General features: G+C 42.1%; 1 protein-coding gene across 7 annotated transcripts in view; it reads left to right on the top strand.

The window, feature by feature from the left end:
- PLCG2 (phospholipase C gamma 2) overlaps positions 1–27,268 on the top strand; it is a 79,380-nt gene that overhangs the window by 5,920 nt on the left and 46,192 nt on the right. The window contains exons 4-5 of one of the 7 annotated variants that reach the window (XM_069027197.1): positions 1,635–3,448; positions 20,313–20,546. In XM_069027197.1, coding sequence (XP_068883298.1) covers positions 20,351–20,546 — 196 coding nt within the window. In that variant the 5' untranslated portion in view covers positions 1,635–3,448; positions 20,313–20,350. Of the gene's footprint in view, positions 1–267; positions 3,449–14,096; positions 14,540–16,523; positions 16,693–16,931; positions 17,099–19,166; positions 19,190–20,312; positions 20,547–21,640; positions 21,789–27,268 lie in introns of those variants that run through there. The other 6 variants (XM_069027198.1, XM_069027200.1, XM_069027199.1 and 3 more) reach the window with 6 other exon arrangements.

Below are 27,268 nucleotides of genomic sequence, written 5' to 3'. Positions count from 1 at the left end.
ACAGCAGGGTAGTCCCCATGGAGGTGGTCCAGGAGCTGGCTGTTGGTGGAGCAGCACTGCCCTGGAAAGCAGGACAGTACAGACCAGCAGAAGCAGGCTGGGCTTGTCCTGTGAGCCTCTAAAGAGGAGTTCAGCATTGGGCTGACCATGTTGGGTGTTTGTCCACAATGAGCTACTCTTTCCCACGGTGCTCAGGGATTCTCCTCAGGGGGATTAAGGCAGTTTTTATGATCAGTTCTTGATACCTAAACCCTAATATCTTGTGTTCTGAATCCTGTCTGCTGGGCTGGGGTTTCCTGCCCTGGGCACCTGCAGGAAAGCAGACCCAGGCAGAACCTTCTTGCAGCTCCCTCACTGCACTGCCACACAGTCCCACACCCAAATGGGTTTCTCTCACCTCGTGCTCTTGCTGCATTTAAGTCTCCACATTTTGTGCCTGGCTGTTGGCCTGGATGGCTGGAGGCAGACCTGTGGTGGCACGTTTTGGGGCAATTGCAAACAGCAAAGGGTTCTTAGTCCCTCAGCTAAATCCCATGCACTTGCATTGTGGTATGGGTTGGAAGGCAGCCACTGCTCCTTCTCCCTGGGTGGAGCAAGGGTCTCTTCCCCATCCATTTGTCAAACCAATGTCATTCTAGAGCTGAGGTTAAGCAGTCACACAGAATTACCTGGGCAAAAATACAGTGCAGGGAATGTTAGCTAAGCTTCACTTACATCACTGCCGATGTGTTATTTTGGGACACATTCATACTGTGCAGTCCTTATTCAGATGAAACTGCAATTGACGTATTTTTTTCCATAATGTTGCTTTTATTTGAAATCATATCTATACATCTTGTACAAATCAAACTAATAATAAGCATTTCCATGTCAGACTGTACTTATGGATTAATTTTGGAATTTAGTTTATAGACATGATTTGACTTTGGTGGGATTTATGTCCCTAAAAGGACTGCAGCAATGGGACAAATTCTAGAAAGTGGCTTTTTGTCTATAATTCAACTTACTTGTTTGTGGAACCCTGAACACTGTTCTAATCTTCCATCTGAAAACTGCCTTGTCACCTCTTGATTTACAGCATTTTCCTTCGCCTTGCCTCTCTACTACGACTCAGTATTTCTTACAAGGCAGGTATTGTCAAATCTCTTTCTTGAAACATATAATAACCACCTTTTGTATCGAACAGGCATATAAATTACTCAGCTTATATGACAGAACAGAAAATAAAGAGTTGAGTATCTGGCAGAGATGCCAAAGAGTGATATTATTATAACCTTACCGTGAAAGATTTGCCAACAGAAAGTTACATATCAGTGAGGTAATCAATGACAATATTCCCTTTATTACACCAAATACCAGAAAAGACTCTTGTAGGATATATCTCCAGACAAATCACAACTCTCTTATCGGTATGTTCAGTAGCCATCCTTGTGCGTCACAGATGGGATTCATAGCTTAAATAGACCCCAATGAAGGACACATGATCACAGGGGTTGCCTGTCAGTGTTACAGATGTATTATTCACATCTTCTTGGGAATTTTCCTAGGATGTTTGTTTTTAAGGGGGAAATAGTGTTCCTGCAAAACTAATATCTCACAGATTTTCAAATTTTCCTTCATGAAAATTATGCCAGGAATGGAGCAGCTACTTCAAGGTGGAATGGTCCAGATGGAACCAAATCACAGTGCTTGGCTTGGAGCAGTTTCAAACAACCACCCATCCTTGCCTGAGCTGCCGACACACGTATGGGATTTATGTTCAGATGCTTTGTCCCTCCAGTTCCTGCAAACAGGCTTGGCTCATCTTCTGGCTGAAGAAAAACATCCACCCTGGCAGCCAGCAAACACCATGTCCCTGGGCAAAGAGGTGCAAGGAAGCACAATGTACACTTGTAGGAAAAGTGAAGATTTCAGTTGACAGGGGAATAGAAGATTATAGGGTCAAGAGGCAGCTTAGAGAAGAGCATCTGTATCAGCCTCTCCATGCCCTGCCTCTCACTCAAACTTCTCGGCCCTCTTTAAGCCTCCAAATCAAGTGGCCTGTGCAAGGGTGATCAGGACAGCCCAATACAGACACGGAACAGAACCCCAAAGCTTTATCTCACCAGCTTCGTCCTTGGTGCCGGACCGTATCCTGAAGCAACCCTATTACCCAGGGAATGGTGGGAATGGCCAGCCCTCCCCTAAACATCACCTGCAGCGCCCGATCAATAACGAGCAGCATTACCGTCAGCGCTTTCTGCTTGATTTATCGGTGCTTGTAAACATCAGCTGACTTTGGATGGAGCCGTAGGATCAACCTGGCTGAAGTGGAAGAAAAAAGAGCTAAAAGCCCTTGGTCACCGTTTATTCGCGGCTGGGATTTGGTGCACGGCTCCACCTCATGGCAACTGCACGACAGAACTGTGGTTTGGCCTCGCAGGGTGAGGAATGGCAGCTTTTCCTTGGCTGTCACCAAATCAAACAGGCTTAACTGAGACTCTGGAAATCAGATTCAGGTGCAGCCGAAATCTCGGTGCTGAGCTTCTTCTGCTTAAGGTGTGAGCGTCGCACACAGGCTTTGGCTGCTCTGTATCCTTTCCCCTCTCTGCATCAGAAGTGGGTGAGTGTCATGGTATATTTAGGTTGGAAAAGCCCTCTAAGATCCTCAGGTCCAAACATTAGCCCAGCACTGCCAAGGCCGCCACTGAACCACGTCCCCAAGAGCCACATCTACACGTCTTATAAATCCCTCCAGGGATGGTGACTCCGTCTCAAAAGTTTAAAAGTGTTATGACCTTAAGAGCCACTTATTTATCGTCTGATTCTCCGGACACAGGTTCCTCACAGGCTCCGTGGGATGCCCAGCTCCGATTGCAGGAGTCGCTGTGGTTGCCGAGGCAGGGGCCAGGGTGGCCGGGACACGCGGGGACCGCTCCCGCGGTGGCCCCGCAGAGCGCTCACACGGCTCCCTTTCCGCAATCTCTGCTGCCCTCGCATGGCACGTCTAGGAAAGGAAACGAGCCCGGCTTGGGCAAATCCGGGTTTGAACAGGACCTGTGCCATCGGTGACCGCCACTGCGGGCTCGCAGGCAATTTGGCAGCTGCTGATGGTCATGACCCTTTCCGCGGTAAAAACACTGACAATGGATCGTCGCTGGACTTTATCACATTCAAAGCCGTGTTCAGTAATAAATCTGAGCTTCTCTAGGAACGGTCTTGAAATACAGACCTAAAAAGCCAACCCATCAATCTGCACGTGTCCAGGCAGGGAGTCCTTGTCTGCTCTTTGGTAAATGATTTTTTTCTTTATAATGTCATTTTGTTCTTCACTAATGCTCTCCACCCAAGGTTATCAGGAAGCTAATCAGCTAGACCTCCCAAGAGCAAATCATTACCTAGGAACTGAAGACCAAACACAGCCTCAAGCCCTTGAGTACGTATTAAAGAAGGTTGTTCCAATCTGATGGTAAGAATAAAAATTTATTTTGCATTAGGGTCTTCTTACTGCTGTTACTAGTAAGCATTGTGTTCTATAAAAACATCAAATTATTGATCTTACTATCAAGAAAGTCTGAATAGAGTCTGCTTCTCAGCTATGAGAAACTCTGGTGCTCTGAGTTTCTCATACTCAGTACAGTATCTCACAACCATGTCTAGCTATAATTTTGTAGACCTTTGCTTTCATTTTATTTAAGCTTAATTTGAATACAAGACTGTTCTTACTGTTCACTGCCTGTGGTTAAATCCCATGGTAATTTCTGCAGTGTGATGCACACCTGTGTGCCTGCTCTTGTAGCAATTACCAAACCCCAAGTAAGCTTGTTGTACAAGGGGCAGTAATGTACAGCATGCAGAGGACTAAACGTGCTGTCCCATGGGATGTGTGCCATATGCAAATATGGGTCACATGTGCTAGAGCAGATTTGAGAAGATAAGCTGCTAAACTGGCCTATCTCTGGGAGAAAGTCAGGCTGGCAGACTGAAACAGCTGAGCTAATAGCTAAACTGATCTTTAATCCATCTTTGCTGTAAGCTATCTGGAAAGAGATCACTAGGCACTAAGTAGCCTATGTGGATGAGGTAAATGATAAAACCTGAGAAAAATCACTGGGAAACTGGGAAAGTCAAAGTTTTGAAAAACCAGAACTACTGGAATGGCATAGCTGTATCCAGTGCAAGGCAGATGGCTGTGGATGTGTCTGGAGGTGACTTAGTTCATGCAGTTGGATTTATTTGCTCACTTATGAGGCCCTTTTGAAAGAGAAAGGTAAAAAAGAGGCAGTGGGTGTGCCGCATGAAGAGAGGCACTTAGGAGCCAAGCCAGACACTTGTCTGATTCTGCTGAGCAACACTTCTTCTAAATGAATCCTGAGCAGAAAGTCTGCTAATACTGGATGTAGGCAGTGAGTGGCATCGTGGTATCACAGAAGAAGCAGCAGAGCAGCAAACTAAGAGGATCAGACACAGCAGAGGGAGAGATAAGAGGCTGAGGAGAGGTAATTCTCAGGATGGGAATCCTACCTGTGTTTAGTGCTCTGTTCATGTGCCCACACATGATAAGTTTTATACACTGCAGTTTATGGAAATTAGTACCATTGGCCAGCGAATCTTGTGTTGCTCCTTCATCTCTGCCCTCCAACTCCCAGGGATAAGGAAAGCAGGCATCTCTCCTCTCTCTCTGTGGACTGATGTGCCTTCTGCAGGGCTTGTAGAAAAGCACTGCACAAGCAACAGCTTTTGGTGACGGAAACACCTGGTACGTTTGGACTCACTGAACCATCACTGGTTTACCATTAAAGGAGAGGTTGGCATAAATAGTCCTGGAAGAACACACACAAATCCTGGCATGAATAACAAAACCAGTGCCACAGTAGCATGGATGATATTTCAATGTCCTGGGAAAGGAGAATTTTAGGAATCTGAATCATGCAAAGATGCTCTCTAGTGTTTCTGGGTCACTGGCTTAGAACCACAGCAGCCAGGAGCTCCTCAGAGGTTTGCTGAGGGCTTCAGGCAGGAGGAGTGGAACTGCAACTGGAGCAGGCTTCCTGGCTGAGGCTCACAGTCCACACACCATAGCCTTCCAGCTTGAGGAAATGTAGTAGAAGGGATGTACAAATGTGGTGTGATGTATATGAATAGGAATATTACTTTGGCAGTCTCCTTCTGTGTTATATTCTCAGTGGTAGCTCCTCTAAATCACCAGCTCTCTTATAATATCTGTAAGTACAGGATAGGGCCAGTATTGTTTCAAGATTCAATTTATCATGCTAATTCCAAACCTCAGTGCTGTAATACTGACTTTCTTTTTATTACATATTCCTTTGCCCTTGGGAAAGGGGTATAGAGGACATTAAAGATGCCATCAACAACTGATGCTTTAAAATACATTTCTTTTTTGCCAACATGACTGTATCATATGGTAGCTAAAAACTAGAGGTATAAATAAATATGGTTGGCATATTGGCCTCAGAATAACAAATTTTCTTTTTCAGTGTTACACTCATGCAGATTTAGTTTCTAAGTGAAGCGAGATAACTTGGGATAGCACAGGTTCCATCTGTAGTAAAACAATAGTATTGCTAGTTGTAGTGATAATGCTGCATTAGTGGTGGAGCCTTGTTGATAAATAGTGTACCACAAGAACTGCATCCAAATACTGCATCACAAACACTGCCTCCTGTACTCCTGAGCCAAGGTCTCAGCAAAGTGAAGTATCCTTGTCTCCATTTTGCAGCTGGGGAAGCTGAGGCACAGAGTGACTTGCCCAAAGTCCCCAAGGAGCAGTTGCAGGGCTGGGGAGAGCAGAGTGCAGCTGTGGCTTCGATCCCGGCAGGAAGCATGTCCTGCCATGCAAATCCCGTGCTGTGCTGACCAGCTGCTCCCGTGCAGGGACTCTGGTGAGGGACTGGGAAGCTCCCATTGCAATGAGATGTTCTGATCCCTTGAAAAAGGCTCAGTCTTTCTGAGTGCTGCTGCTCTCTTGGGATGCCTGTGCAGTGCTTTCTGCAGAAAGTTGTCCCTGTCCCCTTTGTGACATCAACTTCCACCATATTTGCTATCCAAACAATTTGAGGGCAAATAAGGAAGGAAAATGAACAGCCAGCTGCTTTCCATTGAGTTAATGGGTTTCTCCTGGATACTTTGCAAGAGTTTTGTTTAGCCCAACTCTGGCTTCCGCTGGCAGTGATGTGAACAAGCAAAGGAGCCACGACAGCTCTTGTGTGAGTGCAAAAGGCCCGACTGTGGTCACACAACAACAGCTCAGGTGGTGGGGTTTGAGATGTGACCTGGTACTACAAAACCACAGCACAGCCTCAGTGGTGTCCTTTGGTTTGCTCTTCTGCACTTTGTTCTCAAGGGCCTGCAACAAGCCCTACAGAAGTAAAGAGAGTCTGTTTTCCGTGTTTGGGATTTTAGGGTATTTTTTTGAACAAATCGTTGCAAATCAGCTGCTAAAAATGTGTCTGTCATTTTTTTAATAAGGCATTTCCTGTAAAATCAGCTGGGATTGTCATCCTGCCTGGGCTCTCTTCTCTTCTGCAGTAACCTAGCACTTTGGTGCAAGAAATATGGCCATTTCTTCCTTTTTTTTTCTCAACTGAAACGTATCCAGAAAGACTGCTGGTCTCCTTCACTCAGAGGGAAGACTAATTAAAAAACTTCTTTATTATGCTGGTAGTACCAGCCTACCCCTCAAACATTCATCTTTCCTTTTAACAATAAAAATGAAAAGGAGGTAGGTTTGAGCCAGTGTGGTGCAGGGGGCTCCATGAACACTGAGGAGCAACTGCAGCTTTTTTTTCTCTTCAGCTGAGCCAAATTTTTATGCAGACCCTGATTTTTGATAGAGCGATTAAAATCCATTTTTGAACAAGCCTGGGAAGGCAGCAGATTTGTTCTCAGCACACACATAAATAAAGCCATGATGTCTGAAGGTCTAAAAAATATCTGTAAAACATATGTCAGCAAGAAATAGCATTTCCAAGGCAGCTCTGCTCTCAACTTCGATGTTTGAATATTTCAACAGAAATTATTAGTGTGGATTTTTTTTCTATCATCATGGAGGTTTTCAAAAACCTTGGTGTTTCTTTCCCTGTTTGCAAAATGCTTTATTTTTTTAGTGAATCATTGACAAATTTATTACTCTATTTTCTTTTTTTTTGGTCATATCAACTGAGATATATCTTAATGTATTTTAAGTTGTTCGTAGGTGTCTTGGCACAACAGATTTTTCCTTTTCTCTTTGTCATAACAGGAATCAGTCGTTTGCTGGCTGGCTGGATTTTTCATTAACGAATTTCAAAACACACAGTGCTTTGCCTACTTACAGAGTCTCTATTTTCAGCTCCCTCATCAGAAGGTAGATGTAACTGTGTAACATGCAGATTAAATTCCAGATATTTCAGCCAACTCTGCTGTTCAAGGCCTATTCTCATGAGTTCTAAGTGGTTCTGTTGCATTAATTTTCCATGCCCATTTACAACAATAAAGATTATCAGCTTGTTTACTGCTAATAAGTAACGACCATGAAAGGCCAAATTAAAAGCAGTTTTGTAACTTAAAGAGGTATACCTCCAGCTGATGCTCTTTTTTCCATTGCTTCCAATATTTACAATGTTAGTTTTGGATTTGTGTTTTCAGATTTCTGTCTTATCTATGTGGGCTGAGCTGGGGGTAGAGATGGCAAGAGGCAGGTGAGGACAGCAGAAGCAGGGACTGTCTGTAAGTGCTGGATGAAGGAAGATGTGTGTGAAACTTCAGCTTGAAACCAATTATGCCTCAGCTCTTCACCTGTGGGAATAGAGTTAATAATCTCTCATTGTCTTCCTGTCCTCCTTCTGCTATTATCTGTGCTGCAATCCAAAGGAGCTCTGGTTTTAGCTATTTAGCATTTCTGTAATAACTGCAGCCACAGATGCAAAGTACTCCACTTAAAGTGACAATCTTCAGAGTGAAACATGATGTTGATACCACAGCTAGCTGTAGGTGAACTCAAACTTTGCATTTTTTAGCTAAAAAAAGTTTTCTTATATGTTTTTGCTCTCTGAGAGAACTACAAACCAAAAATGCCTGTTTTTTAAATTCTCAGCCCCACACTTCCTGACTGACCCAGTATGAACCACTGCTGCTCTGCACACATTATTTCCTCTCTTTGAAAAAAAAATTAGCCACCGTCTGGCAATACCTTGCTTTTCCATTGACCTTACCTCTCATCTTTTGGGGGTAGAAAGCTGCTCTTCACAAGAAGGGAGCTAAAAGCAGAGCAGGGCAGAGGCAGATGCGGGGTTGGAGGCACGGCCTTCTCCAGCCCTGTATTTTCTGATTCTATTGACTGATCTTCTCCCTGATATCAAAGCACCTCACTGGTGTCCACTGTAGTAGGAGGCTGGAAACATTTCGTTTCATTCTTTCTGTAGTATCAAGGATGTTCATTTGCTGCCTTTTTTGTCCAGCAATTTTCTTAGCAAAATATCTCCTTGCTGCAGCACTGCTGCTACTGCACTGCCTGGTGCTAGAGCCTGGCTGTTGTCACACTGCAGAAATCATCAAAAAGCAACTTTAGCTCTTGCCTTTGCAATGTAACTGAGGATTTCCTGCCACAGCAGTAGCCAAGGTCTCCTCAGTCCATTGAAGATGTCTGTCATCAACTCAGCAGCTCTGTGTGCTCCTTCCATCTGTGCTGCCAGACCAGGGGAAAGCTGCTGACTGGCACTTACTGGGAGCGGGATTTTCTTGCTTTTCCTTAGAGGTCCTAAAAGGAACCTCTTCTCCAGTTATATTTCTGCATGATTTTTTTATTTTTAGTTTTCAATGTTTTCTTTTTGGTCAAATAGTAACATGTTTTGTTTTGTTTTCATAAAATATCTCAAAAAGTGAACTCTGTTTTGCCATATTCAAACTCTGATTTGATATAAATATTTGTATTGCATTTCAATCTGTTAAAATTATATTTTTTCTTAATAGATTTATCTACAGATCTAATTATAAATTCTGATTATTATTTGCATATAAATCAATTGAAAACCGGTATTATTCAGCTTCAGCTTATTCACTATTTTTAAAATAAAAAGAGTAAATGAGTGCAAATTATCAGTTGTTAACAAAGTGAACCTTCTCTTAGTCTTAATACCCTCTGGGGTAACAAACCAGGAGTTCTATTCTGGTCTAACTTTTAAATCCTTGGTTCCATGCTTAAGCCATTTTTTCCTGACAGCATATGGCTGAACACAAGCTGGAAGTTTGTATATATATTATAAATGCTTATCTCAAAACAGACACAAGTTTTTTCAATTCTCAAGGTTTTTATTTTTTTTCTTCCTAAGGATTAAAAATATTTGACATTTTCCTAAAAGCTCAATGAGCAGAGTCCCTGAGACTCTTAGTGATTGTCAAAAAAGTAAATTATAAACCCCTTGGATGCGGAAAAAACTTAAAACAGGAAGAAAGGGCATCCCAAAGGTTTAGAAACCAGAAAGCAAAGAATTCAAAATTTGCCTAAGACACTCAGAAACTTACAATTGTTGGTTGGTCTCAGGTGGGGGCATTATTAACACATTGCCACATTACTGATGCATGATGCAAGTGAGACAGGGTGAAAAGGGCTCAGCCCATGCGGGCACTAGAAGGGGAGAGAGTCCTGCTGGCTGGAAGGGACATATTTCAGAGTTAGTGTTCCACTTTCTTTCTTAGGACTTCTTTTTTTTTCATTTTTCCCCTGCTAGCAGCAGCCATAACAAAATCTGTCCTTGCGAAGAAGTGAGTGCCATCAAAGGTGACAACTTTTTTTCTTTTACATTTTAAATTAGCTAAAAGGCCCGGGCTGTTGAAAACTTGATTAGAGATTTTGTATGCTTAAGGGGTCTTAACAGTGTGCTTTTAACCAGGTGGAATCAGAGCACAAAGAGGAAGAAACCTCCATTTGACACTGCCTCACTAATCTCAGCAGTGTATCACTCATTATTCTGCACTGGATTAAAGGTAAGCTCTGTATTGCTGCCTTTGAGGCTCAGCAGTGCAGTTATCCTTTGCAAAAATGGGGTTAAATAACTCCCCATGTGTGGCAAAAAGGTTCTGGAGAGAACACAGTTTGGTTTAAATTACTTGGCAGAGCCTTCTGTGTTCCAGCCTTTGTCTTCTCTCCTGTAAAATATTCTGTAGCTTAGCTCCAGGATAAAAGGAGTTTCTTAATCATAAAGGAATATTAAAAAGCTTTTTTTTTTTTAAGAGGCAGTGGTATTTGAAAATTACTAGTCCAGTCTGAGAAGAAAAGAGGAAACAATTTGTGTGTGTGTGCATGACATTTTATAATCATTACAAGCACACACAAGTCCTGGATGCTCAGCTGAAGTTAACCAAGCTATTTTTAATTGGAGATCAGGCCAAATAAGCACTCGTAAATTCACATTGCTAAGTTTTATTCTAGACATTGTCTCCTACTAAGTAAGGAGCATTTAGAAATTCTCCATGAAAAGAAAGTTGGTTGTTTTTTGTTGGTTTTTTTTGTTCTCTGCAGAGTTCAATTTTTGTTTTTCTTTTAAAAACATCTCATAGAGTCTCTAAGTTCAGATTTGCAGTCAAATGTTAGGGATCAAGAGCTGTTGGTAGCTGGTGTTTGCAAACATATTGTGAAGTTTCTGAATTTTGCACAAATATAATCTGGAGAGGTGAAAGGATTTTTTTTTTAATATGATAAGTGAAGTAATAGGATTCTACCTATATTCATATTTATACACACATACATGTATATGAGATCAGCAACCATATGGAGTTATCTGCCTGAATTTCTGAAAAATGGACCTTTGCTCTTCTAAACCAAGGCTCTTCTGAAGCTGCAAAGGTAAATTTGCTGCCCAGCATACTCAGAAGTCTCTTAGTACAGATTATGGTTGTAGATCACTCCATACCAGCTCCTACCTCGATCTGTTGGCACACAGGATCTCTAACACTGCATGTTGAAAAGATGCTTATCCACAAAAAGTACAACAGAAGGTTTTGACCCTTTAACATGACTCACTCAGTTATGACTACAGTGCAGAAAGATAACAGCAGTTGTAATAATGATTTGCATTCTATACAAATACGCTGATCCTGGAGATTTAACCAGATGGATGCTTTTCCAAGGCACAGGCATCTGGAAGGCGTATCCTTGAAGAGTTATCTCTCATTCTATCCCTACTCAGAAATTATCACTCAAGTCTATCATTAATTTTTCAATCATATTTTGATTTTAGTGAGATTTTGACATGTTTTTACATGATTACATGCTTATCTGCATTAGCACCATCGTGCTCTCGCCATCCCCAGAGAATTCTTGTGCTTTGACTAACAAGAGGGCTTTTCTAAACTTCTCTGATGTAGCATGTGTCAGATTAAAGCTGATCTATGCATGAGTGAGCACAGATGCAAGGAACTTCTCCTCCCTTCCTGTGTGCCCTGAGGGAAGGCCTTGCACAATAATAAATCCCTGCAATCAGCCATGTACAAAGTAGAGAACGACCTGGGCTATCTCTGTTTTATGATCCCAGAAAAGCTTCCACCAGCAGTAGCAAAATCAGTGTTAAGAAGAATTCAGCAGAATAGGAGGAAAAAGGAAAACTACTGTGGAGAGAAGCCTTGGTGTGTGTTCTTCTCACACTGTGAGACCCCCCCATGGCTCCGGACGAGCTCAGAGCAGTGGCTGAAGGCTCGAGTTCAGCCCTGCTCATTGTGCCCAGCCTGCCTGAAGATCCCTTTCCTGAACCTCTCCAGGCTTTCAGGGATAATGAGTGAGAGCGGGAGGCTAAAGCAGATGGTAACAGAGCCTTTTCTCTCCTCAACTCACCCGTGGTGCTACTCTGTAGTGAGAAAGAAATGAAAGGCTGGAAGTTACCTGGGGGGGGGAGAGCTGGACTGTTTCTTGCTGAGTTAAAACTCACTTCATTTGAAGCTATTGTCAAATGCTGTTTTTTCCCAGCCCTTCTCACTCAAATTCACATTATTTTTATGAAAGATTTTTATGTAATTGGCTTAAAAAGCACAGGATAAAATTTCCTCTGGTTCCCTGCAGAGCCTTCTGCAGTTATCCTTTTCTGCTGAGGCCTTGTAACATTGGTATCAACTCACTGTTGATAGAAATAGTAATTAGTTGCTGGCATTTTATCACTGTGGATGTAGTGACTGTAATATTTAACTCTTCATCTGAAGGGGGGATTGCAAGCCCTTTAAACATACTGGTGTTGTCTGCAGCCAAAGCTGGCTCAAGATGCTGAGTAAATAACTCATAAATATGGGCACAAAAAAATGCACTTTGACACTTCTTTCAAATATTTTCACATGTATTTTTTAGAAGGTTTTTATGGAGCATCCCAAACCACACAGCAGAGTTTTCACTCAGCTGAACCTTTTGAAAACATAATTCTGATAAATGAAAAGGTTTCTTCTGGCACAGAGAGCTCTGCTATGAGGAAATGCCATTCCAAAGTCAGGACATTAGGATAGAACCTGGAAGCCATATTCTGCCCAAGGTGTGTTACTGCTGTGAGATCTTTGGCAAATGTCTTCACTCTCTGGGCCTGGTGCCTTTGAGAATGTGATATAATGATTTTCATTACTTTTTAAAAATTGTTTTGACGTCTAAAATGCAAATCGTTACAGAAATTCTAAGAGACAGCACTGTATTTTGTATATGAGGCCAGTCAGCAGTAACTACTCAGAAGATTTTTTAATGCAGGTCTTGCAAATAGCAAGAGACAGGGTGACTGAACTGAGGAGTAGCTCAACATTTGAGGACTCAGACAAACATTTCAGCAGGCAGCAGGCCAGCCACTTACAAGCACAACCTCCCTTCCTTCATGTCAGCTTTTCTGCTAGTGGCCTTAGTAGTTCACTTTAAGTCAATATTTACTTTAAATATTATGATTAAGTGACAATAATTTACAAAGATTAAAATGCAATGCTAAGATGATAAGAATGGAGCCAAGTACACACTAGAACACTTTCTACAAGAGATTCTCTTCAAGGAGCCTGAGCTCTCTTATGCTTAGAAGATGTGTTGGGGGTGTTGGACCTGTCACACTGTGTGATGGTGTTGAAGGTGGGTCCCCTGTAAAATTCCCCTTGAATTGTGCTGCTATAACTGGACATTGTTCTCAAAGATCAGCTTCATGCTACAGAGGCCCTTTGAGACACTAAAGATGATCACCAGCACCTGATCAAGGCTCCTGAGAGAAGCTGAAGTATTGCCATGAGTAGCTGTGGTGGCACAGGACTGCTCTGCCAGTGACAACAATCACTGGGAGGGACATCCTTCCCCTCTTCCCTCCAGGCTGCAGCTGTCATTGCCACCTCAGCTCTGAGGTAGCATGTGAGTTCTCTTGACATGCTTAAAACCAGCTTGAGTCCTGTAGATGAAAAGTTCATAAAGGTAAAGCTTGAAAATTAAGTTTTCTTCATGAAATATCTGGTTAATAAGTTTTGCAGCTCTAACCAGAAAATGTAGCTGAGCTAACGTCCTACTAAGGAGTGCAGATACTGTAGAGGTTAGTAAATCCTTTGGCTAAGAAATGTCTGTGACAGTCTTTAAAATATTTGTTCCTCCTGCTTAATGACTCTTAACATTTCTTACAACTGATGTAATAAAGCTTTTCAACTTCTGTCTTCCACACAAAAGCTGTGTTTTCTTTGTAGCTCCTGTGAGGAAGTGGCACCAGTTTTGTGACCATTATTTATTATATCCACTATATAATAAATATATGGCTGCCTAGCCAGTTCTGTGGGTCTTTTTCAAACCTTGCTTTATTCTTCAGGGGAAGCAATCAATGCTTCATTACCAAATACAAGACAAGGTTGAACTTTTCAGTGCTGTAATTAAGAAAGTGTCAGTGTGAACACTATAAATTCCCTTTCTGAAGGATTTATGACCAAAATGTAAAACTATACTCCCAGCTGAAAAACTCGCTTTTCAGATCTTATAGTATGCATTGTGATTTTTTCTAACAATTCAAGAGAGCTTTTAAAATTATAAGAAGAAAATTTAATGGAAAAAAAAAGAAGGAAGGAAGATTTTATTCTTGTGGTTAACCTTCTCCTTTTTAAACACACAGGCTTTGCTGGGGCAGATTCTTCAGCTCAGAGAACTAATTTTCCCACTCTCCTCAGCATAGATCTACAGGCTTTTTTGCTACTAAAAAGGACTGAAGATGTCACATGATAGTCTTCTGACTATGAGATCCATACTCCTTACAGGAAATTCTGTTGTCTGCCTGGAAGTTCTCACTTTTGAGTTTTGGATGTTGGATGGCAGAGCTGCTGTTTCTGATAACTCAAATCTGCTGTGATTGTGAGGATGCTTGAGTACTCTTATTTCTGCTCTAGTGAATGTGCTGAATAACAGCTGGTGTTTCTAAGAGTTACTCTTTTATTGGTTTGGTTTTAAGGATTGCTTACTCCATCTGAGATTTTGTTACATCCAGGAATTTACAGGATTCAATGTTAAGATCCCCACTGCAGCAATAATTTTCTCCAACATACATATTTTCTCTGGCTATATAATGACTCTTCAGCTTTAAGAAGTCAGGTAAGTCTAAGGTCATGCAAGAAATGCTGGGAACTGCTAGGTTTTATTTGTCCTTCCAAACACCACTGAGGCACAACCACAAGTATGTCCAGACCAAAGGTTTTCTTTGCAGCAGTGTTTAACTACTCAGAATACCATAAAGATGAGCAACTCTGTGCCTGTGTGACTTCTGGGTTGTTCAAGGGTGGTTCCTGTGCTGAAGCTGTGCCATACGACTGGTGAGGAGACTGTTGGTACTTGGCCAAGCAAAGCAGAACCAGGAGGGGCTGCTGGGGCTGGTATTTGCTGGAACCTGGATTTGCTGTCAGTGGACCCAGATGACTTCTGGATCTGAGCGCTGGCATTAAGTGAATACTGTCACCTCCTGCTAGTAAAATGCCCAGGATCACCTGCACTCTTCAGCTTTCCATGGTGTGAATGGGTGTTTGGGTGTTAGCTTCTGCAGATGGGGAAATTGACTGCTTGGCTCTTCCTTTTTGCCACTTCATATAATTTCAAAGGCAGCTTCAACATGAAACATTGAAGACTTAAAGATGAAGAGCTAAAAATAATGTACGGGAGAGACACTGTGGTGTGATTAATACATATTCCCCTATTCTCATTTGTTTACTACCATGGCTCCTGTAAGATGTGAATTCATAACTGAGTTACCTGTTATAAGGAGAGAAACTCTTCCCAATTTAGACATCTGGAAAAATGTGAAAAGTCTTCACAAAATAGCAAACCATTACAAGATTGCAATGATCATCTTTTTGTTTTGCATTTAAAATGAACCACACCTTTCCCAGGTATTGGGTTTTAGGCTTTTCTTCCTTTTGTGGTGGTATATTTTGAATGTGTTCTTCTGTTCTATTCTGTTCTGATCAGTCATACTTATTTGAAACCCTTTAGTACTTTTGACTATGATAAAGGCTTGTTAGTATGCTTTTGGAAAGACTTTCCCAAATTGCTCCTATGGAAGAGCTGGATACAATTGACATTTTCTTCTCCTGTGTAGCTAGGTAATATTGCTGGTGGTTTTTGGTGCAGAACCCCACTGCAGGTATCATTTTGTTTCAGTAGTTTCTGCACGTAGAGGGTGAAAGTATCAAGTAATGTTTGACTACGGTTAAACTACTGTTTATAATGCTGACTGAAATGATGGAAAACTATTTTTCCGCTCAATAGTGTTAGTCTGTTAAAAGACCTCTGGCTTTTCACTCCCTTGTGCCAGCCAGTGTTGGAAGGAGGGGAGATGAACAATTATCTCCATAAGGTTTAACATCAGTATTTGGAAATCAGCATTTGGAATATAGGACCTGCCATTGTAACATGGCACAGCCCTTGCAGAAACGGCCAAGAGCTTCCCTGCAAATGCTGTGGCATCCTAGCTTTGGTTTCTAGGCACTTGCTTTGGTGTCTGCTGAACTGGCATGGCTTGTTCCCTGTGATGACCATGTAATCCTGCCTAGGGGTGGAGGAATTTTCCCCAGCTTTGTCAAATTGGTCTGGCGTGAGACTAATACCTCAAGTTGAATGTACCAGGGCTTGATCTGCAAGCAGGACGTCATGTCCTACCACTACTCTTCTGTATCCCAATCTGGGAAATACTTTTAGCGTTGCCACTCCTAAACCGAGGTGCGATACAATTGTAGCGGATCACTTGGAATTTTAACTTGACAAGGTAACTCTAGCGACAGTGAAGTTGTAGAGCCTTTTCCGAAGGCTCAATCACCTCCTCAGGCGAGCAGAACATCAACTCCGAGGGGCGGGACAGCCCGCCCTGGCAGAGGGGACACCGCGCCTCAGGGGGCGGCTGCGGGGACGGGGCCCTGCGGCGACAGCGGCAGCCGGGACCTCGCCTCGACAGCAGCCCCGGGGGGGGGGGGGCGGAGGGAGGGAGGGACGGGGCGAGGAACCCCGAGGAGCCCCGGCCCCGCTTCGGCGCTGATCGGGGCGCGGAAGGCAGGGCCGGTGCCCCGGGCTGAGGGGAGCCCGCGCCATGGGCGCCCGGGGTGGCCGCGGGGTCACGTGGCGCCGCCCCTTCCCGGTGACGGCAGAAGCGGAGCCCCGAGAGGCGCCGCGGGAGCAGCGGGACGGGAGCGGCAGCTCCGGCACTGCCCCGCCGCCGCCCGGAGCCCCCGCCGCCGCCCGGAGCCCCCGCCGCCGCGCAGGTGAGGGCGGCCCGGGGCGCGGAGGTGCCCGCGGCGGGGAGGGGCGGCTCGGCAGCGGCAGCAGGTGCCGCGGGGCTGGGGCGGGGCGGCGAGTCCCGCGTGAGGGAGGCTCTGGGGAGGGCGGGCGGGGGGGATGCGCGGGGTGCCGGAGAGGGCCAGCGTGCAGCGAGGGGTCAGGGACAGCCGTGCCAGGGGGGCGGTGGGCACTTAGCTTGGAGGGGACAAGGGAGTCTGGGGGCTGCCTGAAGTGGCCGTGCCACCCCACACCTTGTGTCTGGCCGGGCCCCGCCGCAGCCCAGCCTGACGGAGAAGAAGGAAGGAAACCTTGGCGGTGTGGCGAGCGCCTGACAGCAGCCCAGCCGTGCGCGGCCCTGCCCGGGCTGAGGGCCCGGCCTGGCCGGCGCAGGTGGGCACTGTTTTGCGGCGGTTCCGCTCCCCTGCTCGCCCCGCCAGGCTGCAGGGCTCTGCGGGCGGCAGCTGCGTCGCAAGGGCCGTGCATCGGTTGTTATTAATTATTAGTGCTGTGGTACTGCGCTGGTGTCACTGGTGGATATCCATCTGGCGAGGTGATGTCCTAAATCCAAAGGCAGAGCTCAGGGTGCAGCAACCCTTTTGCAATGTCTGGAGCATATGGGAAAATTTAGAAATTGGCTGGAGGCAAACTTTGGATTGTGCTTCTTGGTTAACTTTCTGTAGAAAGCACCTGCTGTGTCATATGGTTGAAATTATAACAGACTATGGATTCATCAGTGGTTATCCCAGATATTCTTTGCTAGCTTGTACATTTATAGCTTGCCTTTTCTATAGTTTTTTCTCTCTGTGTTATTGCTAAGAGAGTTATGAGCTGTACATGGATCTGCCGCTATGAAGGGTTTGTGTGTGGAAGTCTGAAGTAAAACTAAATAGACAGGATAAATTAAATAGAATTTAGGTTGTTTTCCTGTCCATGTTCAGTTGGTTACTTGCAGTGTGTCTTTTAGACTTTTTAGTCCAAATCAGTCAGGCTTTTCAATTAAAACCTATCAGAACAGGTCTTACACAAACAGTAACAAGTGATTCGAGTTCTGCATATGATACAGGACACCAAAATTTATCTCCTGTAATTCCTACAGTCAAAGGGAAAGAATCATGTCTGTGTCTAAGCTAGAGCTTGTGGCATGTTTTGATGATTATTAACTCACTTGCTGAGTCCTGTAAGTGATGCTGGATCTTTCTGACTTAGGGGTAAGTAATTTTGCAGCAGAAGAGCAGTGATGCTTCTGTTACACACAGTATCTTGTAGTTCACACTCTGCTGGGTTAGAGGCATCCAGGTAATGGGGTGATGAAGGTCATCACAGAATTCTGCTGCATGAGTGGGTAGAAAGATTGTTAAGTCAAATAGCTGTGCAGTGATGGGTGTAAGAAAGGCTGAGGGGCAGCTGTGGGTGTGTGTAAGACAACTCCTAATGTTTGAAGGTCTAATGCCAAGGGCTTCTGTTAGTTCTTTTGCAGTTAGGCAGCTCTCTGTGATGTTAATCTTAAACTGGAGCAGGTAGCCAAAACAGTCTGGGAATGGTCAGTTAGGCTGAACAAATACTGCAATATTCTTTCCACCTTAAGTCAAAACCAGCTTATGATTTAGGAGTTAAGTTAGATTAAATCCACCGTTTTCTCTGGTATCAGGAGAAAGAGCTCCATTAAAAGGGGAAGTCCAGTGTATTATATCCAGCAGAAACTGTTTAAGAAGCCACCTCTGAGAGGCAGTTCCTTCATACTAAGGGACTTATCTCTCAAAAAACCCGCTTTTATTAAATAGCTGTATTTAGAAACTTCTTTTCTTGTTGTTCTAAATATTTCATTTAACAGCTATACCTTGTGCTGCAAAAGGCAGAGCAGATGTATATTCTTTTATGACCTCTTGAAAAACTATACTCATTTAAAAGTTCAGTTTTTTATTGTTCAGTGTAGTGTTGCTCAAATGCTTAAACCTTGTCCTAAATGATAGCATATTTGTTTTATTATGATTCTTAAGGACAAGAACAAAGTGAGAAGACAGGGTTTCTATTTTTTTTGGTCAGAAAACAGACACTGTTCAAAGATTTTAATTTTAGTTTGTTTTTTTTCCCCTCCTTTCATTTCTTGTTATTACAAATCATTGCAGCAAGGCAAGATGACCATGGCTGTCTTTTTAGGTGCAAGCCTGTCATAATTTAAATGATTATCTGATTATCTTCAGGCAGTCTAAAAGGATCAGTTACGTTACGACTAAAAAAATATAAATCTGCCATTGCTTACGGTACTCCAAAGTTGTTCACTTCCTCCTAGTTGTGGGATTGGGGTACATGTATTTTTTCAGTAATATAAGGAAAGAATACTCCATTTTCTTATTACTGTAACAAGCCAATATAAACCACCATATAACGTGTATAATGTTTTGCAAACCATGGAGTGAGATCGTTCTTGCTGTAGAGCACTTCGGGCTCATGGTGGGCAGTGCAGAAGAGGCCACCCTGGAGGTAAGAAGGGACTGTTGCAGCTTCTCTGTTAACTTCCCAAAAAAAAGTGTTTATTGAAGTGGTAGAATTCAAAAAGGGATTGGAAAGACTGCACCGGACAGCTTCAAAGTCAGAGAGATTTCCCCAGCTGTCCAACTCGTGACACAATGTTACAAGGCAATTCAGTGACATTAATGAGAGGGAGCAGCAAAGAGCAATCAGGAGACAGTGACACGGGGTGAGGAGGCGATGGCTGGCAGAACTTATGAAGGGGAAGCGAGAAGTGCCACGGTCAAATTAGCCATGAACACGGAAACTGAAACTGCTTGTGATGGAGAGCAGTGGTCTGAGGAGAGAGGAAGAGAAGCAAGAGGAGACACTGTGGCTGGTGGCTGCATGCACAGAGCTTCTTTAAACCTGTCCTGCTCAGGGGGATGGCTGAGAGCTGTGTGGTAGCAACCCCTGTGACTCGTGTGACAGTGATACTGATTTGTGGGTGAAAGAGCAGGTTGCAGAGCATTCTGTTTGTAAGTAATCTCACTGAGAAGTAATCAGGCTCGTAATTAGCTGTTTGATGCAGTGATGTGGGAGACCAGAGAGCACAGAAATGTGCTAATATTTGTGAGAGCTCCTCTGTACATATCCCTCTTTTGACTGTTTTGTGTCAAGATGTGTCCCAAGTGTATGCACACAAATATCTGCCACCCAACATGTGGGTAAGAAAAAGTAGGCTGTGTAGGAGAAACAGAGTCTGAAGTTTTAAAAGTGCACAAACTGAGACTTTTTAGATGTAGTCTGCACTTCAGTGTTTGTATTACTCATGGTTTCCCCTCATTACAGTTCTCAAAAGGACAGTTACCTGGTTCACATTCTAATGTAGGTCTCATCCAGGTTTAAATTCTAATACAGTGCAAGATTTTACACAAGCTGGTGTTGCTGGAACTGCCCTCTGTGAAGGCTGTTTGTACCTTCTTTCAGGATAAACCAGCAAGGGTTAATGTTGGCCATGTACCTGCCTTGCATTTGCATGGGCAGGAGTCTCTGTTAGGTATCTAACTACATAAATGTGATCTTTAAAGAAATGAAAATGCTGTTTTAAATATTTAATTTTCTCCCTTTTCTTTCTTATATTTTTTCTCTTCAGGACACTGAAGACCATAGAAGTTTGATTAAAAAGAAAAAATGCCCAGAAAGAATATAGACTATGGAGTGCTGCCTGAGTATGAGAAAAGCCAGATCAAAAGGACCTTGGAATTGGGAACTGTTATGACAATATTCAGTCTTAAGAAGAGCAGCCCAGAAAGGAGGACTATTCAAGTCATAATGGAAACCAGGCAGGTAGCATGGAGCAAGACAGCTGACAAGATTGAAGGTTTCTGTGAGTATTTGCAACATGTTCCTGAACTTGGAGTTACTAATAAATTGATGTACTTGTCAAATATTAATTTAACAAGCCTTTCTTAACATCATGAAGCTTTTGGCTGAAAGAGTTTGGTAATTTGCTCAGAATTTTTTGAATGGTTGCAATGTAGATGAAGAATCTTCTGCAGCTCATTATTTAGGTATCTAACATTACTTAAATATGATTAACATGCTTTTTATCCTTAGCCTTCTTTTCAAAGTTTTTATCTTTGAATATGGTGGTGTTTGTGTTCTCTGAATTGACAGACTGTTTTCCATCATTATGTCTTATAAATTCAAGTAAGTAATGATTCTTTACCACTTGTCTCTCCAAAAAGAAAAAAGAACCAACCAAACACCTTCAAATACAGGGGAACTGAATTCACATTTTGGTATTCTTGGGGCATTTGCTCTCTCATGATAGAAATTATTATTTAGGACCATTATTGGCAAGTACCGATGACTTAGGAGGATGAAGCTGTGGGATGAGGTGGTTTCAAGGCCCTGAGTTGGTATTGTGTCTTTAGTTGATACTGGAACTGACTAAACCCACTATTTATAACAAGGTCAGGAAATAGAAGGGGAGTGTAAGGCTAGATAGGGCTGCAAAAACTAGAATAGAAGAATAAAGTGAGACTAATCCTCAGTTCTTATGAACACAGCTGATGCCAAGAAAGCTCAGCCTGGGCTTTCTGTGATTTGTGCAGCTCAGGGTGGTGTAATGTAATTACAGTGCTTGCATATGATTATATGGTAACTTTTTTTTAATTACTGTGAGCATGATTTTGCTCTACAGCTGCTAAGTAGTGTTTGTCCTCAATAAAGGAATTGAATAGCTTTTCTGAAATGCCAGAATCATTTATTGGTCTGTTGAAGTGTGGATTTCTAGAAGGTTTTGTTTTTTTTGGTAAATACATGGTAAGTTAAACACCCATTGGTCTGTAAGACTGCAAAGACAGGCACTGAGAATTTGCATGATTTTGGGGTTGTCTGAGCAGTTTCTCTTCATGCTCCTGACTTACAGGTATTCAATCTCTGCTACTGTTTCCATTGATTCCTGTCTCATTCCTTGTGGAGACTGGGTCTGCAGCTGGAAATGTGATATAGTGGAAATAAAGACTGGTTGTCTGGGAGGATGGTTTTATCCTTAGTGGTGAAAATACGATCATATTCAGTATTCTGGGAAAAAGCTAACAGGTCTGGACACCCTAATTAACAGGTACTCTAGATCATAATCTTTCACTGTCCCAGTTTCTTATGTGACAAATGAGGGTAATTATCCTTTCCTATAATGACGAATGCAAGTACAAGTGCATTGCTGGTACTGTGCCAAAAAAGAAGTCCTGAGAGGGCATGTAGAATTCAGTTATGAGAGCAGTTCTTGAATATTGTTTAGCAAATAAAGCCTGGGGTTTACAGAGCAGTAAGATTAAAACATTTCAGAAAATGACCACTCAGTGGGGGAAGGAAACCGCAGAGTCCTCTGGCCAAACCAGTCTCTGTGTAGTTGAAGTCTTGTAGGCTTTTGCCCAGAGGGGACAAATTTAAAGCTGAACAGACTGTGCATTCCATGTTGGGGTCAACTTTTTCAGTACTGTCTTGTAATCACCTTTTATCAAAGCTTCCTGGAGGTGATGTGTGTTTGTGGTGATAAATTAACTAGTTTGCTCTATGCATGGATTTTAAAAAAGGTGAATATTGTAATTTGACTCTTAAACCTGGATGATCTAGCAGGGTAATGACTTGGCTGCTAGATCCATAGGCAGTCATTGCTAGAACAGGGAATATTGCTCCAGACCTGTGAGTTACCCAAAAGCCATCTGCCTCTCCACAAAAAATTGTAGTACTGTAGCATCTTTTTAATTGAGCAACACTTCAGTGACATGTATAATGATGGGAACTTTAGGTCTAAAAATATGCCCTAGTCTAAAACACAAATATGCAAAATATTGTTTCATTGTCTTAAAAAGCAATGAATCTGCCCCAACAAGCTATTTTGCAGGTATTGCTCCAAAATATGATATGAACAGTTGTTCCAATTCACCATGAACCGTATCTGGTCTACTTGAAATGACAGTCACTGCAGTTTTAACTTGCTGACAGTGTGTTTGCTGAAGAGGAAGGAAGTATTTTATTTAGTTAGTTAGCTATTTGTATGTTGCTGTTGCATCTTTGGATTGAGACTCAGGCTTTCTTTTTGCTTGAAAAGTGGAAAAATGATGGGTTTGAAGCTTTCCTATTTGATAATTGAATGGACTAGTCTCTTAAATATGGATGTATATATGAATGACCCCAAATATATGCTGGTGGAATGTGTTGACTTTGCAACAAATAAAACCCACTTCTTTTTTTTTTAAAGTGGTTGAGGACAGAAAATTACCATCTCAAGTATTATAATGTATTAATACTCTTATGCTGTACAAAACCTAATATTCATGATGTGATCTTAATGGTTGCTATTTGCATGTATGTCAGTCCAAAAAGAATTAATATTCAGTACGAGTGGGAAAGTTAAGATGGTTTCCTGTTCCGTGTGTGCTATTTTAACTCAAGTTTGGCAACTGCTCTTTACAGAAGGCAGAAAACTTGATGTTTGCATCTGCTAGGGTTTGTGGTTCTAAATCAGATAATGAGGAGAGTTCTTTACCTTTTTGGACAAAAAAATAGGCTGCTAATAGATAATGGAGTCCAATTTTTATACTTTAATACTCTCTCTTTGGAGATCAAGAAAGAAATGTTTTTTTTTTCCCCTCCCTAACTGCCCTCTATAATATTGGGAATTACGGATGTCATAGTGCTGATTTTATTGCTGATGGACTGTAAATGTTTGAAGAACACTCAAATTCCTCTAAGCCAGAGTTGATTATACTTATTACAACGACCTTTTTCAAGTTTGGTTAACACTATTTTGGAAGTGATTTAAGTTAAGCCTCACAATAACAAAAAGGCAGCTACTCTTATTCTGGAATAAATTGACCCGGGCAAGGGAGAGATATAGGATTAGAAGTACTTATATAAATATTTACACAACCCCATAGGCCCAAAAGTGGCACTATTGTGTATTTTAAATTGCATTGCTCATGAAAAGGTCCCTTTTGTTAAAGACCTGCCAGCATTTCTGTTTAGAATAGAGTGAAAGAGTTCCTAAAATTAAGGCTATTTCCTGCTCAGTGCCAGATGTGTTTCTCTGGATGAGAAACTTCAGAAAACTCTTTCTAGATCCAGGTCTTTGGTGTGGTAGGAAGTGAGGATTTACAAAGGATAGGAAATCTGGTTTAAACAATCTCTGTCTTCATTGCGTGGTTCAGATCACACAGTGTCCAAGTACTGGAGATTTTACATTGACCTTTTGAAAGACTTGAGTTGCCATATACAAGAGGAATTCCTAACGAAAAGGAACTGGAGAGAAGCCTCTGTATTTTCCCCTAAATGAAAGAACACAGGTTGGTTGTGTCCTTCAGAGAAGGATATGCTAACAGTAGATCAAGAGGCACTGTAATTCTGACTGTGTGTGAAATAAGTTTGAGGAGATGTTTTCACAGCCTAGCATTAAGCAGTCAAATTCCAAGGTTAGTCTCACCTGTCTGCCCAGACAGGCATTTGAGAGAATGAACTTATTTTTGCTTGAGAGAAGGAAAGTTTGGTTTCCTTGTACAGAGAGATTTGATATGCTTGTTTAATTTGTAATTAGCCCTTTTCTTGCAGAAACTAATCCATGCATACTGGGTAGATGATTGTGAAGCTGTGACTTGCCAGCATGATCGGTTGCAGTGCGTTCCCTCCTTACGATTCTGCTGTGTATTTTTATTGTGTGTTTAAACTTTAGAGCTGTGCGTGGGTCTGGGTGAGGGCGCTTGGGTCACACACAGCCAGGGTTGGTTCTCCCCACTTCAGACTGTCCCAGGCTGGCCACACCGTGGGGGTGTGTTGTACCCACTGGGACAGCAGTGACAGGCAGAGGGGAAGGAAGAGGTGGCCAAGGGTGGGCAGGATTTTCCAGGACTCTGCTAAGACACACGTCTGTGTGGCTGACACCCGGGGTTTGCTGTCTGAGAGGACATTCCAGAACTCCCAAATAAGGCCTCCCAAACTGTGGTATAGCATTTATATGCACATGAATAAATTAGGGCCCAAAATTATGACATTTCAGCTTGTAGAGCAAGCAGGTGGCAAGGTGTAAATCTCCAGGAAGCTGATCCGTTGTGGATATTTCGTTCTTTCTCAGATGGAAAGTGCTTTCAGGACAATTATTAAAGGGAAAGTTCACGGTGACTAGAGTTGGATTAGTCACTGGAAAATGTGTGAGTTTGTGCATAATCTTCCAAGAATCCCTTGAGTGAAGGGATGATTCACAGCCAGGAGAATTTATACTTTCAGAAATCTGTGGTGCCATCCTTGAATGCGCAAGGATGTAATGCAAGCATGCTCATTTCAGGGAGGATTCTGTTTGAGGACAGAAGATGATTTCTCTGTTTTTGAATACCTAGGAATTTTTTTTTTTTCACATGAAAAGGTGACCTGGTTTTGCAAAATGAAATAAACCATATTTTAATCCCTGAATTTTTGGAAAAGAGAGGTCACCTGTTTTTTAAATTTTTTATTTATTGCAAAAAGCTCCAGACTAAAAATAACTAGTGACAATTTAGTTGTGCAAGCTCATAACAAGAAATAGGTTTAAAGCATCAGAGGGCCATGTTTAGAAAAAGTTATATACCAGCTGTGAAACTGCTGTTTCTGTATGTAGACTGAGAGGTCAGGGTGTAGGTAAGGTTGAAAGAGAAAAGGAAGAGATATGTTAGTATTAATTTATTCTGAAAACTTTCTCAGAGGATGAAGTACCTGGGTTGGGGAGTGGCAGAGGTGCAGACCTCGTGTCGATGCAATTGCAAAATAATGAAGCAGAGGAATAAAGGCTATACTTAAACTGAAGCTTTGATGCTTGTGACACACCACAGTACAACAATAGTAACCATTTCTATTTTCTGCAGCCCAGACCTTCATTAACGCAATAGGACTATCTTGTATCTTCTTTTCATTTATAACAGAAACCCATGTTTGACAATGCATAACATGTTATTTTAGAATTAATGTGAGCTGCTTATTTCACATTGTCTCACTTCTCTAGTTTTATATGTAATATTTTTCCAGAGTTTGTAGAACAAAATGACCATTTTCTAAATACATTTGACATCTCAAAATCATTTAGCAGTACTGATTTTTTCATTTAACCTACAGAAAAGGGTTTTCAAGTGTTAAGTTCACTTGAGATTTTCTTCTCTGTTGAAAAGAGATTTTACAGAATTTGTCCTCTAGAACATGATTAGAAAACCCAAACATAAAACGAAGTTGAATTTTTATGTTTCGCAGGTATGTTAAGAAAGGGAGTGTGGAAACTAAAACCAGACTTAGTAAATTAATGTTAAAAGTAAAATTAGAACCTGTGAGATCTGCTCTGTTTTTTCTCAGTCTGTATGATTGCCATGTGCTTTCAGACTGTGTTACACTGCCAAGCAGGAATCACTAGTTTCTGCCAAATGTTGCACCTGGATATTTAATGATCAAAGCTTGTTATAGAAGCAGTGCATCTGAAATAGGGTCATGTAGATATCAGCACCAGATCAGGCCACATTCAATTGACAGGGTGAAGGGAAATGCAGGGATCTGTAATTTAATGTAATGGCAGCTTTCTGTGTGTTTCCACAGGCAGTGCTGGTCTACCTAACAAGGGTTTTTTATCTTTGTTGTTTTATTTTGTGAACTTTATCCAGCGGTATCTTTGCCTTGAAATTAAATTTTGATAATTTTGCTTTTAAAATCTTTGCTAAAATGACCTGCCAAAGAGAGCAAATTTGGATGCTATGCATCCTTTTGGCTGTCAGATACATTGGGGAACTTAAAAAACTAACACCTAAGAGAGTGTTCATGCATGTGGCTCACATTCTTAAACATTGATTTTTTTTTTTTTTCCTATGTGTTAAACAGCTGAGTCATTTATTTAGTAGAATTGTTAATGTCAATGTAAATGTCTTTTGTGGTGGAAAACTTTTTTTTTTTTCCCATTGAAGAGGATAGTATAAACATTTACAGGTCTGTACCTCTCTGGGAGAAGTGATGAGCATCTACATATTCTGCTGAGGAGTGTGAAATGAGTGCTTCATTTCTCTTGAATATTAGACTTGATCTAGCTGATTTCTAGTAGTGACCTTTGTTTTCCTTACTGCTAGCAGAATTTCTTTGTCTGAATTTCCTTACTGTTCCAGACTTAAAGTAATAAATAAACTCCTATTGAAAACCCTGAGTCTCCATTCTGTCATTTGCTTTCTGTATTCTAAATCTGTTAAAGAACAGTTATGTCATTGCAAATGTGAATCTACTTCTTGCTCTTTGTGGAGTAGCTTCACAAAGGAACATTAAAATTCACCTTTTTTTTTGTGTTTTGAAATGGCTGTATTTCAGTTGTTAGCCAGGGGATCTTTGTGTAAGTCTTCAGCTGAGTACATGGAGCTTGGTTTCTGTGGTCAAATGAAAAAATGAACATGTGTAGCCTCTAGCTCTTTTCAAACAATGTCTTCCCTCTAGCAGCTCAGTTCCGCAATGTCTGATGCTAACTTAAACGACCAGACTTCCTGCCACAGCCAGCCAGTGAAACGGGGATGGAATGAGCTGCACAGACCTGAGCACCCCTTAATTGGTTGATCA

The sequence above is a fragment of the Aphelocoma coerulescens genome, chromosome 11 (assembly GCF_041296385.1).
Source record: "Aphelocoma coerulescens isolate FSJ_1873_10779 chromosome 11, UR_Acoe_1.0, whole genome shotgun sequence".
In the NCBI taxonomy this organism is placed as follows: Eukaryota; Metazoa; Chordata; class Aves; order Passeriformes; family Corvidae; genus Aphelocoma; species Aphelocoma coerulescens.
This window is presented reverse-complemented; position numbering and strand designations above follow the sequence as displayed.